At 40.1% G+C, this 17,900-nt stretch overlaps 2 protein-coding genes across 2 annotated transcripts; one reads left to right on the top strand and one right to left on the bottom strand.

Moving 5' to 3' along the window:
* The first annotated feature begins 9,331 nt into the window (after positions 1 to 9,331).
* On the top strand, positions 9,332 to 11,812 carry LOC104940895 (DNA mismatch repair protein Mlh1-like). The gene is made up of 5 exons (XM_010765907.1): positions 9,332 to 9,581; positions 9,836 to 9,926; positions 10,902 to 11,000; positions 11,090 to 11,163; positions 11,776 to 11,812. Exons 1-5 carry the CDS (start codon positions 9,475 to 9,477, stop codon positions 11,810 to 11,812), a joined length of 408 nt encoding a protein of 135 aa, XP_010764209.1. The 5' UTR covers positions 9,332 to 9,474.
* Positions 11,813 to 12,840: 1,028 nt separating this feature from the next.
* Positions 12,841 to 16,166, bottom strand: LOC104940896 (DNA mismatch repair protein Mlh1-like). The gene is made up of 10 exons (XM_010765908.1): positions 16,074 to 16,166; positions 15,897 to 15,988; positions 15,761 to 15,803; positions 15,506 to 15,594; positions 15,296 to 15,408; positions 15,110 to 15,203; positions 14,871 to 15,024; positions 13,994 to 14,322; positions 13,197 to 13,324; positions 12,841 to 13,033 (listed from the first exon to the last, which is right to left on the bottom strand). Exons 1-10 carry the CDS (start codon positions 16,164 to 16,166, stop codon positions 12,876 to 12,878), a joined length of 1,293 nt encoding a protein of 430 aa, XP_010764210.1. The 3' UTR covers positions 12,841 to 12,875.
* Positions 16,167 to 17,900: the final 1,734 nt, after the last annotated feature.

Here is a 17,900-nt window from a genome sequence, read left to right on the forward strand (position 1 = left end):
AGAGTGTAGAAATATTCTTTTACAAGTAAAAGTCCCGTATTAAAAAGGTTAAAAGGTAAATGTAGTGGAGTAAAAGTACATAGCATAATGGAAATACTCAAGTAAAGTACAAGTTTCTCATAATTGTATTTAACTACTTGAGTATAATGTACTTAGTTACTTTACACATCTGTTATTAAGTAAGACTTGCGTTGCAAGTTTATGGAAAAACATTAACATATCCATTACTGGATTACAAGGGATTATAGCAGGCATTGTCCCGGGTCCCCAGACCCTTGGGGGGGCAAAGGCTCAAAGTTGGGGTTGTGCATCATTCTTTTAAATACTTTTTGTAAAAAAGAGCAGCTTGCAGTACATAACCCGCTTATTACATTGCTCCTTACTAAATATACCTACTAAACCTTACTCAACCAACATATTGATCACTTATTGAAAAATTATGATTTTTTGCTTATTTATTTCTCATCCAATGATTCATGACACCAAAGAGCCCAGGGACCCTGCCCAATTTACCTAAACAAGGATATATATAATTGCACTCAGGCATGGCTAGCCAAAAATGATCAGACCTTTCAAAAGCAAAACCTTATCAGATGCCCAGAAGTGGCAAGGGAACAGAACCACATTTAAAGTTGTAAATCAAACAACCAATCTCTCAAGTAAAGAGTGAAGTTAGGCATTTTGTGTGGCAACAACGTTAACCTTGAATGTGATCAACTTACACCCCTTTCAGCTGGAAAACAATCATCAGCCATGCATGCATAGCCTTGAAGTTGGAGGAAGGCCGTCAGTATATCCAAGATAAGAGCTTGAGCCACACATTTGGTTAAAACCTGAAAGGAGAGAGAAAATGAATGACCAAATAAAGTAATATTCCTTAACTTGTTGCACACTAAGACCTGAAATAGCCTCGGCAGGATAAAATCTGATGACTAAAGAAAAGGAAGTGATGCAATGTTGCTGCTCGAGTGAAGACTTGAAGACAATTCCTCATTGTTGCCTTCAGGCACCACCCAAGGCACACATAGGAGCAGTAAGAATATAAACATGACAATAAAGTGTAACTGAGTTCATAGATATTTGCTAAACTACATACTGAGTGCAGCAATTACAAATGTCTTTCGTCTTTTAACTATGTGGCTCTGAAAATTGGCAAAAAATAAAATGTATTAGCATTAGTGCCCTTCCTTCTAGTTTTTTGACTGACAGGTTTGATTATGAAACATGATCTTGGCCAACTATGATTCATAGCTGGATCCCTTACCGTTAAAAAAACATCTCCAGGAATGTATCAATCAAACGCATAAAGGGTAACTGATAGATTTCTGTGATAACATAATCTCCATCGAAATGAACTGTTATTGTTGAAGGTGAACAAAGATGCAGTACCGCTTGGAATAAATAGTAGATTATACTATATTTTATATAACTGTGTGTACACATTGAGGCCTTGTGGATTAGGTCTAGTTTATTCAAAGGATTAATATATAACATTTCTACTGTGTCGGACATCCTCTAAGGTCAACAGATTGTTCGCCAGTTTATCACCAGTTCACCTCCTGGCCACTGTGTGGTTGATGTGACAATTAAAAGAGGATTTTATTCAAATCCTCCATTTTCACATCTATCTCATCAAACTGAGGGCTGTGCTTTTACATGTAACGTGAACAAAAGAAGAAACTGTTGACATCTTTCACATGCAGATGTGACAGAAGCCAACCCGAGAGGTTTGGGCTTCTATTTATAACCATCCACTGTATAAACTCAAAGCAAAACGACACTTGATTACCTCTCCCCTTCCCAAGGAAATGCCTTTTCTCGCAATGTTAACAAAAGTACAAATTATTTGACCATCTGCCATGTGATGGATCCACTCCAAAATGTGTTATTTTTTGGCCCATGCTACTCTGAAAAACTAACCTTATCATAATGGGTGGATGTATATATGAAACTCCCATGTATTAATGCTAAAGAGGACATTAGAAAACCCACTTTTAGTAGAACAATAAAACTGTGCTTCATTGTAGGTTAATTTAATCTTTAGACTTTTGGTTCAGGGGAACTAATGGTAATGGATTATTAAACTCATAGCAGGAGAATAAATAAGGATAACTGCATCAAAGCGAAAACTTACCACACTGTTTTTTATTTGAAAATTAAAAGCCTCATTAAAAGGGTGAGGTCTGACACGTGTCGGCAGGTCGCCTTTTAATGTGGGCACCCGCATGTCTGCACAGGTGTCAAAAGGGATAGTTTTTAGCCATGGGAGCCGCAAGGGGTGGAAATATCAATCAACAGGTTTTTGATGCTGAAAAATATCTCAACTTTATTGGATAGACTTCGATGACATTTTGCACAGAACACTTGCAGAATAAAAAAATGTAAGCGAGTTTGGGGATCCAATTACCTAACATTTGGGTTTTCAAATGTAATGTCTCAACAACAACTGGATGGATTGCAAATACATTTGGTTCACATATTCATGTCTCCCTAGTTTATTATAGGGTTGATCCCCTGACTTGTCACCCCGGGCCATCATCAGGTTGTCCAACACTTTGGATGATGACTAAATACATGCCAAGCTGATCATTTCCCCATCAACCTCAGTTAGAGTTAGCATCCTAACAGGCTAAACTAAGATGTTCAACATGGTACGTTATAACTGCTATCTACATAAGCACTGCCTTTGTGAACATATTAACATAATTTATGTTAGCATTTAGGACAGCCTCTACCATAGAGCTGACTCCCTATACACATTATGAATGAGCAAGTTTTGACAAATTATATCTTTGGTCATAGAATTATTTTAACAGCCATTGTTCAAGTACTTTTACTTTGGTGGCTAACCACCACTTATTTTTTCAACTTGGAAACTGTGTGCTCATCTTTTATAATGTCTTAAGACTCTAATGATTAGGAGAGCAGGAGGAGGAAGATTGTCATGGGAGAAGGAAGAGGATGAGAAAGCAAAGGAAAAAGGAAGAGCAGCAGCTGCAGAATGGCTTTTGTCGATGCATCATTCTAGTGAGCAAACAGGAAGTCTTGGAAGTTTGCAAAGAGGTGAGATAACACTTAGATGGCCCTCATAGAGTGAGGAAGTCCAAACCGAGAGGATGATGAATTAACACACTTACCAATAAGCACAAGAGGAAACACATGGACTAGACTATTACTTGTAGTGTGGGGACGACTGGCCATGATACAAAGTCCATAACACCTACCAAACCTGTCTTACAGTGATTCAGCTGAGATCACAACATTATTTTACGTGATTTAAAAAGAGGCCAAAGGAGAATTTGGTTTGAGATTAGTCAATGTGTGAGGAGGATCCACCCTTATCAGTAGAGGAAAGACATGCTCTATATTTGTCCCTTGGAGAGGCCATGACAAATTCCAAAGGTGTTTCCACATCTTGTGTCGCTAAGAGATATTGTACACCTTTCAGTTCCTCTGTCATTGAGTCCACTGGCAGTGATTTCTCTACAGCTTTGACAGAGGAGAGTGGGGGTCTTCGACTAGACATAAACACACATGTGATACAAAACAAAAGCAGTGGAAACAACAGGCTCTTGTCAGTGTGGTATGTATAGACACACACCAGCATGGAGGTGTGGAATGGTTCCTGCCTGGTTGTGTTTAAGCTAAGATGCGTTTGGGTTAGTACAGAGTCAGAGTCACTCACCCAAATGCACTTTACTCGAGTCACTTAAACAACTGCCTTAGGTGAGTGACTCATACAAAGTCAGTCAACCAAAGGTGAGTTATTAACATGATCCATTTCCACACATATTGTTTATAAAAGAGTTGCACAATAGTGTGAGTGACACGTGGTATCGCCTTTATCGACAGTTTGCACAAGCTACTGAATTTTGAAACAAATCCAGTAGCTTTTTATATGTATCTGTTTATAAAAATTGGAACAAAAAAAATTATTTCTATTTTCAAATAATATAATGATTAAATTATATTCTTTACTGTTATTAATTTTGAGTTATTATAATTATGTCTACTATACCATTTTAATTTAATTTATTTCAATTAATTTATTACAAAAATATAATATGTTTTTTGATGATTTAAAATTATTATGATTATAATAATGTAATATAATTATGATACCTTACAATGTATTCGGTTAATAATTTTAAGGCTTACATTGTCCAGGTACCGACATACACTTACACCATACACCATACATGCACACAAGCACACTCACACACACACAATTATTGTATTACATTCATGCAAGTATTGATGAGGATTTGTGATTTCAGTCAGTGACACCATTTGTTCATTTCAAACACGGGCGTAGTACTGAGCAGCATGTTTGCATTTGTATCTGATTTGCATGTCATTTTGCATGTTGGCAGTGTTTGTGTATTATGGAGTGCATTCTCCTCCGTGCGTCTATGGGTTATAAAAGGGTGTGCTGAAAGATTTATACTCTCATTTTAAGAATCCTCTTCAGTCACAATAAGGATTTTCTTTTCTGCTTATTGTGCATGCATGTACCTGTGCATGCTTGTGCGCACCTGCACGTTTGAGTGTAATCACATTAGTGTGTGTGTGTGTGTGTGTGTGTGTGTGTGTGTGTGTGTGTGTGTGTGTGTGTGTGTGTGTGTGTGTGTGTGTGTGTGTGTGTGTGTGTGTGTGTGTGTGTATGTGTCATTGCGTGTGGCAGGTCGATACAGGAATGGCTGCTTCAGTTGCCATTTGAGTTTCAGCGGAAGGCGACACAAAAAGGCTAAGAGTAGAGTATAGGGGCCAAAAAGGAGGCCTTTACTGACCTATGAGGTACACAATCAGTTTTGACCCCAGCCAGGCACTCTGATAGGATGAAACTGTAAACAATGTCTTCAACAAAGAGTACATTTACACCTCCCTACAGGAACACGCAGACTGCGTGGGGCCTCACCTCGTGGAGGGGGCCTCACCTCGCGCTTATGTGGCTCCACTAGCACAGCCCCCCAGTCGTTGTCCCGCAGACGCTCGCGACACAGAGGGCCTCATCATATAACTTTGCGTGGGGCCACAAGTTGACCAGGGGTGGCCCTGGATTTACACAAGAGAATAGCTGCCTATAAATTGACGTCATAATTGCTGCCTGACAACACAGTAAATGAAGAACCTAGAACAGCAACTGTGCTTTACATTTACAGTGTCTCCTTCCTTCCAATACTTTGTTTGCTTCCAGTTCTATTGTACTGTATCCTGTGTCACATCCTGTAGCTACAGCACAAACTGGAATGTCCCACATAGAGTCAGGGACACGTCTCAGGATGAAATCATATCCCTGCAATATGTAAGCACAGATAACACAATGGCCGATCATTTCCCTCGGCCTAGAGGAGAGGTGGAGGAACTTAAACCAGAACAGCGTCGATGCGCACATCTGGATTGAATTAAAGTCCATGAACTAAAATATGCGTGACATCATAGTGATGTCACTCGTAGCTCTGTGGGTGCACCTCCGTTACATGAAGAGGCTGCACAGAGCAGAATGAGCAGATCATCTGATGCAACAAAGTAGGACATGGATTGATCAGAGTCCCATTTCTGTCATTGTATACCAGTTCCAAAGTGACTTCTTTCTTACATACTCCAGTGACATTTCAGGCTGCGTTCTTTGCTGTTATCGCGTCTCATCTGTCTGAGTCTGACTGTGGTTAGCTGGTTTATGGTACGGAATTCATGTTGGCAAAGGCCCAAGGAGCAGCATAACAAGCAGCTGAGCTACTTAACTGTGCCAAATTACCTCTCAAGGCTGGTTGCTACAAGCCTATGCTTTTATACAAAATGTGGAATAGGTTACACAGAAACACCCAGATTTATAGCTGAGTTTCCTTTGTTCAGATGCTCTCCTGGGACACCGTGGGATTAACAAAATCCAAAATAATAACAGGTCAGAAGTATCATGTTACTGTATGAGATGGTAAGGTTAGTCTGTTTCTCACCTTGAGTTTCACAAAACTAAATAAGCTTTCCTAACTTTAAATTGAAATGGTTCTTACTATGGACATGGAGTCTTAAATAATTATTTCTAAGGGGCTTTCGGGTTGGAGGGTATTATCACAACACCCCTAACAATCTCTGTCCCTTCACATCTTAAAAAAGGGTTGTAAAATTTAAAAAACTTAAACTAAATTTCCAAGTTTTTTCATATAATGTCATTTTTTAATCCAACACATATATATTTTTTACTTCAGTTAGACTGGTAGAAACTTAACCCAGATGTGTTACTCACTTCCTTCCTCATTTGATATGTTCTGCATGCAGGTATTTGAGGATAGTGCATTCAGGTTGGACTGCATTGAGACGCTCTCGCCAGTCATGTCATCTAAACAGCGCCACACCCCGGATGGCCTACCCGCAGAATGTTATCCTGCTGAGGTCATCCTGCCTGAGGCCGAAGTTCTGCAGCCTAGCAACATAATTTCGAAAGCTTCTGTAACATTCACCGAGACAAATTGGAGCATAGATTAGTGTTCATTTTAAGAAACATTCTCAGAAAGATACCTCTGAGACCACTTGTATTTTTGTGGATTTTGGACTACCGTTCTGCTGATCTGCAGATCAAAAAGACATTTGGCTCTGTGAGGAATGCAGACATACTTGGTCAGGCCAACTACGTTCACAGTGGAAGGTTACAGTGAATCCCTTTGAAGTATGTGCAATGCAGTAAAGTGTAAACCATTTTTCGCTTTTGATATTTTTTTCTTGCACATACTTAAGATAATAAATAAAAATGGCTTTGCCTAAACAGGTTATAGTATCTGGTGGGATGGAAACCAAGGGATTTGGAAGAAGAGTTTTACATACAGATTTACCGACATGGAATTTGAACTTTTCATTTTGTTATTGCTATACACTAAAATCTTCAGTAGTTAACAATTGAAAGATAAAGTCAGACATTAGTGATAAGTTGAAAAATATCAATTTTGTGATTAACTGCTCACTACATTTGGCAGGCATACTTCTTATGACAGGTATTGATCTTTGATTGATTCCAAACTCAGACCTTTATTGTGACAAGCTAAAGATATCTTCCCCAGGGACAATTGACTTGATCTTATTATTGACTTGAAAGTGCTTTTAACAATTTACAAGGCTTTGCAGGACCTTAGATATAACAGTGACTGTGTTTCATTTTACAAACCTACAAGCACATTCAGATTATCCAATGTCTTTCTTTTAGAGGTACCTAGAGTATTTTACAAGAGATCTGGGGAGGCTGCTTTCTGTTTTTATGGCCCCAAACTGTGGAACTGCCTCCCATTGGATCTTAAAACAGCAAACTCCATTGGAATTTTGAATAGTAAATTAGGGACCTATCCCTTTGGCTTTAGATTTTGGGGTAATTATAGTGGTATCACTGTTGATGTTTTATTGTGATATGACTCTTTCTGTTTGTTTATAACTTTTTTTAAATTATGTTACTTACTCTTTATACTCTATCTTGTCTTACTCTGTAAAGCACTTTGGGCTGCATTTTGCATGAAAGGTGCTATATAAATAAAGTGTATTATATATATATTTTTTGTATTTAGCCTTTATTTATACAGGTGAAAATCTCATTGAGACACAGGGTCTCATTCTCAAGAGAGACCTGTTCAGTGGTAACACTACCACACAAAGTTACAGACAGACAGACAGACAGACAGACAGACAGACAGACAGACAGACAGACAGACAGACAGACAGACAGACAGACAGACAGACAGACAGACAGACAGACAGACAGACAGACAGACAGACAGACAGACAGACAGGACAATAAACACAAAGGCAACAATAAAATAAAATATCGTAAAAAGTATATATATAGTCAAATATTGCAGGTGCCCACAGCCTTACCCACAGATGATTTCTCCAGCTTTTTTAAATCTCTGATGGGTATCAAACTGGTCAGCTTAAGTTCCTGCTGAAGTGTGTTCCAGGGTGAGGGGGCAGAGTATGATATGGCTTTTTCCCCAAGCTCTGTGCATACTGAGGGGACAGACATTTTGAGGTCGTAGTCTGTACTGTTTGTGTGATATGTAAGTGGATATGTAGAGGGGCAGCAGTCCAAGCATGGTATAGATATGATATAGTGATGCCCAGTTAACTAAAGAGTACAGCGTCCAAAGGTGTGTGAGGGGTTTACAGTTGGTTATGAACCTCAGAGGCCCATTGTAAACAGCGTCCAGCAGATGAAGGGAGTGAGCTGAGGCGTTCATGTACACAACATCCCCGTATGGCAAGACCGGCAAAAATGTGGCAGCTACAAGCCGTTTCCTAGCACTGGTGGAGAAGCAGGCATTGTTTCTAAAAAAGAATCCCAGTTTTAATTTCAGTTTCCTTAAAAGATTGTCAATATGAGGTTTAAAGCAGAGGTTTTCATCTATAGCGATGCCTAGCGGCCCCTTGGCCCCCCTGCGTCCAGCGCCCCTGCTAAGTATCTGTAGGTGTGTTAACAGCTTCAATTGGGTTATACTGTGCAGACATAATGCAGGGAAGAACAGTTGGTAAGTTTTTCTTATTGGAAAACAACATGACTTTTGTCTTGTCTGAATTTAACACCAACCTGAGGTGGAACAGGTGTGACTGAAAAGTGTGAAAAGCAGACTGCAGACGTTCAAATGCAAGGGCAACAGTGCTAGTGCCACTTCATTCCAGAGTTGGACATGCCAGAGACACAAACACGTCTGTGTGATCAGTGTTTTATCAGTTTAAAGAGATCAATAAGAAAAGGAAATTACGTAGTAAACAAACCAGAAAAAAAATAAAAAAAAGTAATTTGTGATACTACAGCAGAAGCTTATGCTTAAAATGTAATGTTATATATTAAATTGTGTACACAGAAATATTTTTAAAGAGACTATATTGAGGAAAATGTAATCTTTTTTTCTGTAGGCAAACGACTTACTTTAGATGTGTCTAAGAAGACAAAAAACATTATTCTTATTAACCATCATCTGGCGCTGTGAAAATATCAAAGCTTAGAAGTTCCAAAGATATCTACCAGAGAAGAAGACTTTTAACCGGCCCCGCCCACATGCTGCCTCCCCGCGCAGAATCATCAAAGATCATATATAATTAAGGCAATAACTCACTTGAACACCAAAGAGTGGTAGCTGAAACATCTTTTTAAATCAACAGCCACGCATTACATAAATGAATAAACTTAGTTTTATTTCACTTTTTTTTTAGGTTAAATCACTCAATTTAACCTTTTCCATAACGCCACAATTTGTGTTATAATTTGGAAAGTTAAGCGTTTACATGATGACTTTCACTGTTTCACTGATATTTGGAGCAGAGTAAGACCTCCTCCTATTTTCACATCTCTGGCCCCATGCACGCTATTTTTCTTGCAGAGATGAAATTCTACATTTAAGACTAAATATATACATTTGTATGCACATATAAAGTTATTCCCAGCGTTTACCTGCTGTTTAACTCACCCTGAAGTTAGTTGGCAGCACTGTGAACATGGCAGGTGTTATCCGGAGGCTCGACGAGGCTGTTGTCAACCGGATAGCAGCCGGAGAAGTTATCCAGCGTCCTGCCAACGCCGTCAAAGAACTGATTGAGAATTGGTAACTGACTGTTAACAGTTAACCTAAATTATACAGTTATACAGTGCCTAATCTTAGCCTTTTGACTTGTGGAGAAAACAAAGGGACACAATATGGCAGAAGCCACCATTGTTTACATCACGTTTTTAGCAAATCTGCTTATCAACACACCTGTAACATAGCGACAGCCACGTGAACCTGCTGACTAGATAATTCCACTGAACTTGTTAGATATCTGTTTATTTAATAACACTCTTTTATTTTGCATGTTAAAGTTTGGATGCCAAGTCCACCAACATTCAGGTGACAGTGAAAGACGGCGGCCTGAAGTTCCTTCAGATTCAGGACAACGGAACTGGCATCAGGGTGGGTGAAGAAGAAACACCTCTGCTTGGGTGGTGGAAAACAATGTTTTGCAAATTGAAAGTACAAGTGGTAGATTTTTATGAAAAGTGCGATCTTTTAAGATGAGAGCAGACAACTGGCTCAGTATTAAACAGAGATGGAAAACCATGAAGTTAACACTACGCAAATATCAACCTATGAAATAAAACTACTTAAAAAAAGGATCCTCTTAGTTATATCAAAGGCAGTGAATAGTATGAAATATGCTATTTAACTTTTTTTTTTTTTTTTTTAAATGTAAAGAATAATAGCACTTCCTCGTTTCAAAGAATTCCCCACATTTTTTTCACACACACACCTTAAATATCATTTTTTAAAGTCTTTTAACTTCGGAAGATTATTTAGCAATGTCTGTGGCACTCGATTATGAATGCATTTCCGATTTTTTTGTTTGGATGTGATAGCTTTACTTTATTATGCCACAAAATTATAAATGTAGTTGTAAGAAAGAAAAAAAACTAGCGTAAATATGTTTTAATTGAAAAATTATTTTTTCATATAAAGAAAATATGTTTTATTAATTTAAGTACTCAGCAACAAATATTTACATGAACACCTGTTTCAGATTATCCCTAGGGTTTCATGGATGTTCCGTATAGCTCGTAACCAAATCGGGTCAAAAATAAGAAATTGGTGAGGCTTGGAATACAAAAACCTCCAAAACTTCACAACTAAAAAGTGTATGGAGTGCAGCTTTATGATTTTGCAAGGTCCCATGAATTTAATATAAATATTTCAAATACATTATTTTTTAGAAAATCCACCACATGACCTGTGAGGTCTCGGTGAGTCAGTGTTGAATGACTCCCGTCAGTTTGGATTTGGATTCAGTGTCTTGTTTTCCCTCGCCCACTGTGTGAGTTCTGTAAACTGTGTCCCTGACTTTTTATCCTGTAGTTTCCTCTTACGGAGCTGTTTTTTTTATTTCCGATGCAGAGAGAAGATATGGAAATAGTTTGTGAGAGGTTTACCACCAGCAAGCTGCAGACATTTGAGGACCTCTCAGCTATAGCCACCTATGGATTCAGAGGAGAGGTAAAATTGCAGCAGAACCCCCCCTAAGGCTGTAAGATATTTATAAATTCAGTATGTATCAGTGTGTTGTTGTCTGTTTTGTTTTGCAGGCCCTTGCTAGTGTGAGCCATGTTGCCCATGTGACCATAACAACAAAGACAGCTGACGCCAAGTGTGCCTACAGGTATGCTTATTTTAAATGCTTCATAACAGACATAAACAATGGTGTAGTGGGGATTTATTTACTGGGTGGACGCTATTTTAATTAGGTCATCCCAAACAATGCCACAAGTGTGCACGCGCGCAGTGCACTCACAAAGCGGGACAGTTCTACCGGTATGCTTAATCCTACTTTAGTTACTGTACTGCAAAAAGCAGACATGGACACATTGGCTCATAAGTTACATAAACAATTTATAGGCCTAAGTTGCAGTAGGCGGCCCTTCTGATGATGTATTACTACTAGCAGCTTCACTTGTAGCTTCGGTGCTGCTAGCCTCTTTCTTCTCGTGAATGATATTCTTTTTAGAAAATAAGTCAAGTAACGTTTTTTTGCCTGCCATTATAGAGCTGTTTCGTTTGCGTTCTTGAGGGAAAGAGCTGCTGCAAAATCGGTGGGCGGCGAGTGGGCGAGTGTCACCCTGGGGTCACGAGCGTGATGACGAATCATAATTTTTTAAGGAAATGTTCATTTCATTTAATCGTTTATTTGAAGAGGGCCTCTTCAAATAAACGATTAAATGAAATGAACATTTCCTTAAAAAATTATGATTCGTCATCACGCTCGTGACCCCAGGGTGACACTCGCCCACTCGCCGNAAACGCCTGTTTGAGACTCCTCAGTGCACACAAAAACATAACTTGGAGAAATAAATAAATACGGATATGTTATTTAAAACCCTACGCACAGCGTTATACATGAGGCCCCTGGAGACCGGCTAGGCCACTCCCGGACCTTGAAATGCTTCTCACGAAGCCACTCCTTCGTTGCCCGGGCGGTGTGTTTGGGATCATTGTCATGCTGAAAGACCCAGCCACGTTTCATCTTCAATGCCCTTGCTGATGGAAGGAGGTTGTCCTTTCAGCATGACAATGATCCCAAACACACCGCCCGGGCAACGAAGGAGTNAGCACTGCCTGCTGACCAATCAGAGCTCAGTGTGCGGAATTTAAAGCGATCAAGTTGTATTACAGGAGAAAGGAAATGCAGGAAAGCTGCCGTTGCAGGAAAGACGGCCGGCAAAAATCACCGACTGTGAATGTGAACATTAATAGAATATCACCTCCCATCTTCAGAGCAATCTGACTATTATAACATTAGCGTTAAGAAAGCTTACTTAAATATCTGCCACAACATAAGTAACCGGATCAGAGTAACATTAAGTACAGTCTGCGGGATATCACATCATAATGTATCATATATCTCCTTATCTGAGTCAGCTGAGCCGTATCTGGCCGTGCAACACTTACAGTGTCACATACTGTATGCAGAAGTATTATTTTAAGCAACACATTAAGTTGACGAAACACTCGAGACAAATGTAATTAAAGTCAGATCCACTCGTGTCTTAGACGGGGCATGTCATAAACCTGTTAATGTACGCATTCAAACACTTTTTCTTTTAACAGCTGCATTCACCTTGCAGGTGCAACTATGTGGCTTTTATCCTGGATAAAGTGTTTAAGTCATGGATGTTTAAAGTTTAACTTCTTCATATTTGTCTAATATTATAGTTGACTTTTCATTCAGGAAGTATGACGCTTTTAAATATATAATATATTGCAATCCCTAATCTTTCTACATACCCCCTTACAATCCCCTCAAGTACCCCTGGCGGTCCCAGTACCCCCGGTTGGGAGCCACTGGTTTACAGTACAGTAAACTGATTAACAGTTTTAAACTATTCCAACTACTAACAGAACAGTGAGCTGCTGTGGCTCTGACCTGAGTTTGGTGGTGTTCACCAGGTACAGTTTGGTGTGATGTTGGATCAGAGTCCACTGAGGGTTGACGCAGCCCACAAACGAGTGGTTCTGCAACATTTCTTGAAGGCCTGGAGGGAAAAAAGAGTGCATACTTAAAAAGAGGAAAAATGTGTTGATGGGTGAATGAGCAGACAGTTAAATCACTGTGAGATTTGGAGATGGGAGTGAGCTAGACAGCAAGGAGTCACTCCTAAAATGCAACAGTTTATCGGTAACAGATGTTTTGTTTACCTTTGTGTGTGTTCTCAGTGATCTCGGTTCTGAGCTCTTTGATGCTGGACAGTTTAATGGCTCGTCTCTTGGGTGTAGCTGCAGCCGTTAGGTCCTCCACCTCCTGTTGCTCTTTCCTGGGTCGCTTCCTGGCCACACACACACACACACACACACACACACACACACTTAAACCTCCAGCATACTTACAGCACACTCTGCACCCTTGTACTCTCCACGCTCCCATGGGTTTGCAGTGGACACACTATAAGACTTCACAGGCTGTGAAATTGTTTAATGGGCATCACATATTTGTATTGTCCCGCCACAATAAAAGTACAAGTTAAGTCAATTCCTTTTTCAGCCACATGGGGGCAGGGGATATCCACAATTTGATGACTTTAAACTTGCCATATGATCATTTGATACAGTTTTAGGGACTAAACAGTAAGTTAACTAAGAATTGCAACATCAAACAGGGAGAAACCTTAGCATTCAGTCGTGTTTTCTAACCATCTGATGACTGGACCACCATTGACCACTCTTTAACTAGTTTGTTTGTGTTTACCAACTACTTAGGGAAACATCTTAGTCTTTAGCTGCTCAATGTCTGTCTTTGTTCACCAGCCAGTTTGCACTGCATGTATCAAAACCATTTTGCAAGAAACTGGTTTAATTACATTAGTGAGACTTATAAATGTAATGTGCTTGTCTAAACTGAAACAAGAAGCTAAAAGACGCTAAAAAGGCTTCACAGAGCTGGAGGTGGCAATGAACCAGTGAAAACTCCTTTTTATATTACTGATGTTTTGTTTTACCTTTGCACAGAGTCTGCCTGGTCTCCTCCTTCTCTTGGCTCCTCTGCTTCCTGCCGAGTCAGGGCCTGCAGCATGTCTGCATCGTCCGTCTCCTCCATCTCTGTCCTGTCAGGCTGGGCACTTCTGCTCGCAGCCTCCCTGCTGCTGGGTCCGGGTGATCCGGGGTCAGGAGCCGTCTTCTCTTTGGGCTGCAGGAAGGCGTCCAGCTTCTGAGCGCGGCAGTCGGTCCTCACCATCTGATGTGCGTAGACTCGATCGCTGGACTCTGCCGTGCCGCTGGAGGACTGCCCCTCGCTGCCGCCTGCGGCTGAGAGACCCGGCAGCAACGTCTGCACAAACAGAGATATGTCAGAGTGTATCCTCACCACAGCTCAACACTAACTTTAAAAGCCAAACAAGACCAGACATGAGGTTTTGGTTGCGGAAACTGAAAATATGGTTGCCATTTTTCACATTTTATTCTGGGTGATTAAGATACTATGTTTTTATAGGTTGGCTTATTGATAATAATCAGCGTTAAAACAACGGAAGCTGCAAACTGCAAAAAACTATATTCTTGGTAGTCTGTGATTATATGATAATTTACAGAATTCGACACACACTACAGGAAAGGGACAACCCGAAAAAGCATAACAGGGCCGCTTTAAAAGTCAGTAAGAGTGATGGCAACTTAAGAACATGAGTTTGTTGGCAATTATTCAAAATGGTTGCCAATGGCATCCTGTTAACCGAGCTCAGGCTTCTTATTTCTTGCACCTCCAAGATCAAATGGCAACATATAAAGTGACAGATGATCTCTGGGTGGAGTTATAAAAAGGTTAAGGTAATAAAAGCAGGTCAGATCTGTCACTGTGTTGGCAGAGAGTCATTATCATACCTGAGTGAAATATGTGCGAGAGGAGTTGGAGCCAAGGAGTTTGCTCTCGATGTGCTTCTGGACGCTCTCTATGATGCTGTCTTCGTGCAGGAAGTGCACCTCGTGTTTTGTGGGATGGACATTCACGTCTACGTTGTGCGGAGCGATCTCTAAGCTGCAGGGATCAGAACGCACTATTGAATGTCAATTTCATTCAACCACGATAAAAAGCCTTGCAGAAAACAAACACATTAGGTCACCTGAGGTAAAGAAAGGGGTGTGTGTTCTTGGGAAGGTAAGCAGCATAAATGGTCTCGATGGCCTTCTTCAAAGCAGCGGACTCCACCAGGCGATCTGTTACGTCACAGATCACAACCTCCATTCAACACATTCTTAATAAGTTTAAATCATCTTTGCAGGCGAGACACTTTTCCAGGGATACGTACGGTTGATGAACAGGACCAGGATGCATTTCTTCATGGAGTAATTTGCATTAGAGATGTGTCCTTTCATCTTATAGGCGAGCTTCTGATCCTCACAGCCGACTTCGATCAGCTCCCTGGGAACATGCCACACAGCCGCTCATGCAGTCAGCGTTAAGGCGAATAAGAAGTCATGTAACTACAGAGAGCATCGAAGCATTTTAAAATAAATACCTGCTGACTGCATTGCCAAAAACTCCTCGAATATTATCCACTACAGAGGCGTTGGGTAGGGTCCTCACATCCGCCACCGTCTCTCCTTGCTGGAAAAACATAACATAACAATTATTGTACTAACAAATAATCTTTTTTTTGTCTAATTTGTCAGTGCATTTACAGACATAAAAACACAAGTGAGCATCCATACTAATACAGAATTTATTTTGAGTTTTTTGCTCAGGAATTGTTACAAAAAGAAAGAAACCTCACCTTTTTGACGGAGAAACTCTTCCCTGAATTGTGTATGGCGTACCTATACAAAGGGTTTGATATGAGAATGATCAAAACACAACGAAAAACATAAAAACAGCATGAATCACAAGAAACAAAGAGTAGGATGGCAGACCTGCTGACCACTTCCACAATCCGTGAGTACTCATCTCCGGGGCTTTTTAACGCTTTCCTCCGGGTGGACACGTTATAGAAGAGGTCCTCCAACTGCAGGCAGGGGGGGGCACATTATTGAAGGTCATGAAACATCCACATACTACATTCTGGTAGTTTAAGAGCTCCATGGCCTCACAAGAATCTGTGTGCCCTGGTTTCCAGCACATGGTTTGGGAGGGCCTTTCAGTTTGCCATCGCTGTAGTTGGCTCTGCAAAGAAATCCATACATCAAGAGAAGTCTGAAATCCTTTATGTCCAGTGGTGTAGTGGTCGTTGGACGCGGGGGATCGCCGTTCCCCCACTTATTTGGAGCCCCCACTTTTTTGAAGCATGATTGTTTTGGAAAACATAATACATTTAACAGTAATTATAATAAAAAATAAAAACGATTTATATGTCGTAGTCGCTACATTGTACTGCCATGTGGTTAATGCTTGTACAGGGGCACAAAAGTATTTAGTCAGCCACCAATTGTGCAAGTTCTCCCACTTAAAAAGATGAGAGGCCTGTAATTTTAATCCTAGGTATACCTCAACTATGAGAGACAAAATAATAAAAAAAAAAAAATCCACAAAATCACATTGTCTGATTTTTAAAGAATTTATTTGCAAATTATGGTGGAAAATAAGTATTTGGTCAATAAAAAAAGTTCATCTCAATACTTTGTTATATACCCTTTGTTGGCAATGACAGAGGTCAAACGTTTTCTGTAAGTTTTCACACACTGTTGCTGGTATTTTTGGCCCATTCCTCCATGCAGATCTCCTCTAGAGTAGTAATGTTTTAGGGCTGTCGCTGGGCAACACAGACTTTCAACTCCCTCCAAAGAATTTCTATGGGGTTGAGATCTGGGGCCTCATTTATAAAAGGGATATACGCTCAAAAAATGGCGTACGGCAGTTTCTACGCAATGTTTGCGATTTATAAAATACTAACTTAACGGGAAAACGTGCGGTCCTCCACGCAAACTCTAACCCATGCATACGCACTAAGCACAAAAACGGGAGAGACAAGAAACTGCGAGAGAATGGAGAAATATGTGGAAATAATACCATAAATAAAATGTTACCTCTCATTTATCATATATGAAGAATTCATTTTCAAACATTGATTAAAGCCAATCTTAAAATGATTTAACAAACGCCTGTTTGAGACTCCTCAGTGCACACAAAAACATAACTTGGAGAAATAAANTGATGTGCAGAAAGAGCATGAGCAGAATATACAGTGGGGCAAAAAAGTATTTAGTCAGCCACCAATTGGGCAAGTTCTCCCACTTAAAAAGATGAGAGAGGCCTGTAATTTTCATCCTAGGTATACCTCAACTATGAGAGACAGAATGGGGGGAAAGAATCCAGGAAATCACATTGTAGGATTTTTAATGAATGAATTGGTAAATTCCTCGGTAAAATAAGTATTTGGTCACCTACAGATGTAGCGATTCATTTCAGACAGTTTGAAACGCGAGGGCCGTGATTGGTACTTGATCTGCCCTCGCTCAAGGGAAAACCTCCAGTTTGACTTGAGACCGCCCCCGTGATAGATAAATGTAATTATAATGAAGCCAGCTGTAATGGATAATTGATCCACCAGGGGGTGCAGTGGAGTTCCACACTGGAGCTCATGTGAAATAAAGTCAGATACAGTACGCTGGATGTACAGCGGAACTTTGTTAAGATCCATATGTCACGGATATCATGCTCTGTGCTAAATAAGAGACATGTAATCATTTACAAAACATTCACCATGTTGTTATTTAACAAAATAATGTTGTTTAAGTCGAANCCGGAAACCCCGAGTTTTCCCTGAAGTTAGCCGGCTAAGCGAAGATCCTGCTTCGTAGTACAGGCCTCTGGTGTCCTGCACAAGTGTCTCATTAAAAGCTCTAAATATAAGCAGTTGAAACGGCTAAAAGTGAGTTTGGTTAAATATGATTACAAAGGGTTTAACCAGTCTATGGGTT

Source organism: Notothenia coriiceps, unplaced genomic scaffold (genome assembly GCF_000735185.1).
Source record: "Notothenia coriiceps isolate Sejong01 unplaced genomic scaffold, NC01 NC01_scaffold00002823, whole genome shotgun sequence".
NCBI classification, from domain to species: domain Eukaryota; kingdom Metazoa; phylum Chordata; class Actinopteri; order Perciformes; family Nototheniidae; genus Notothenia; species Notothenia coriiceps.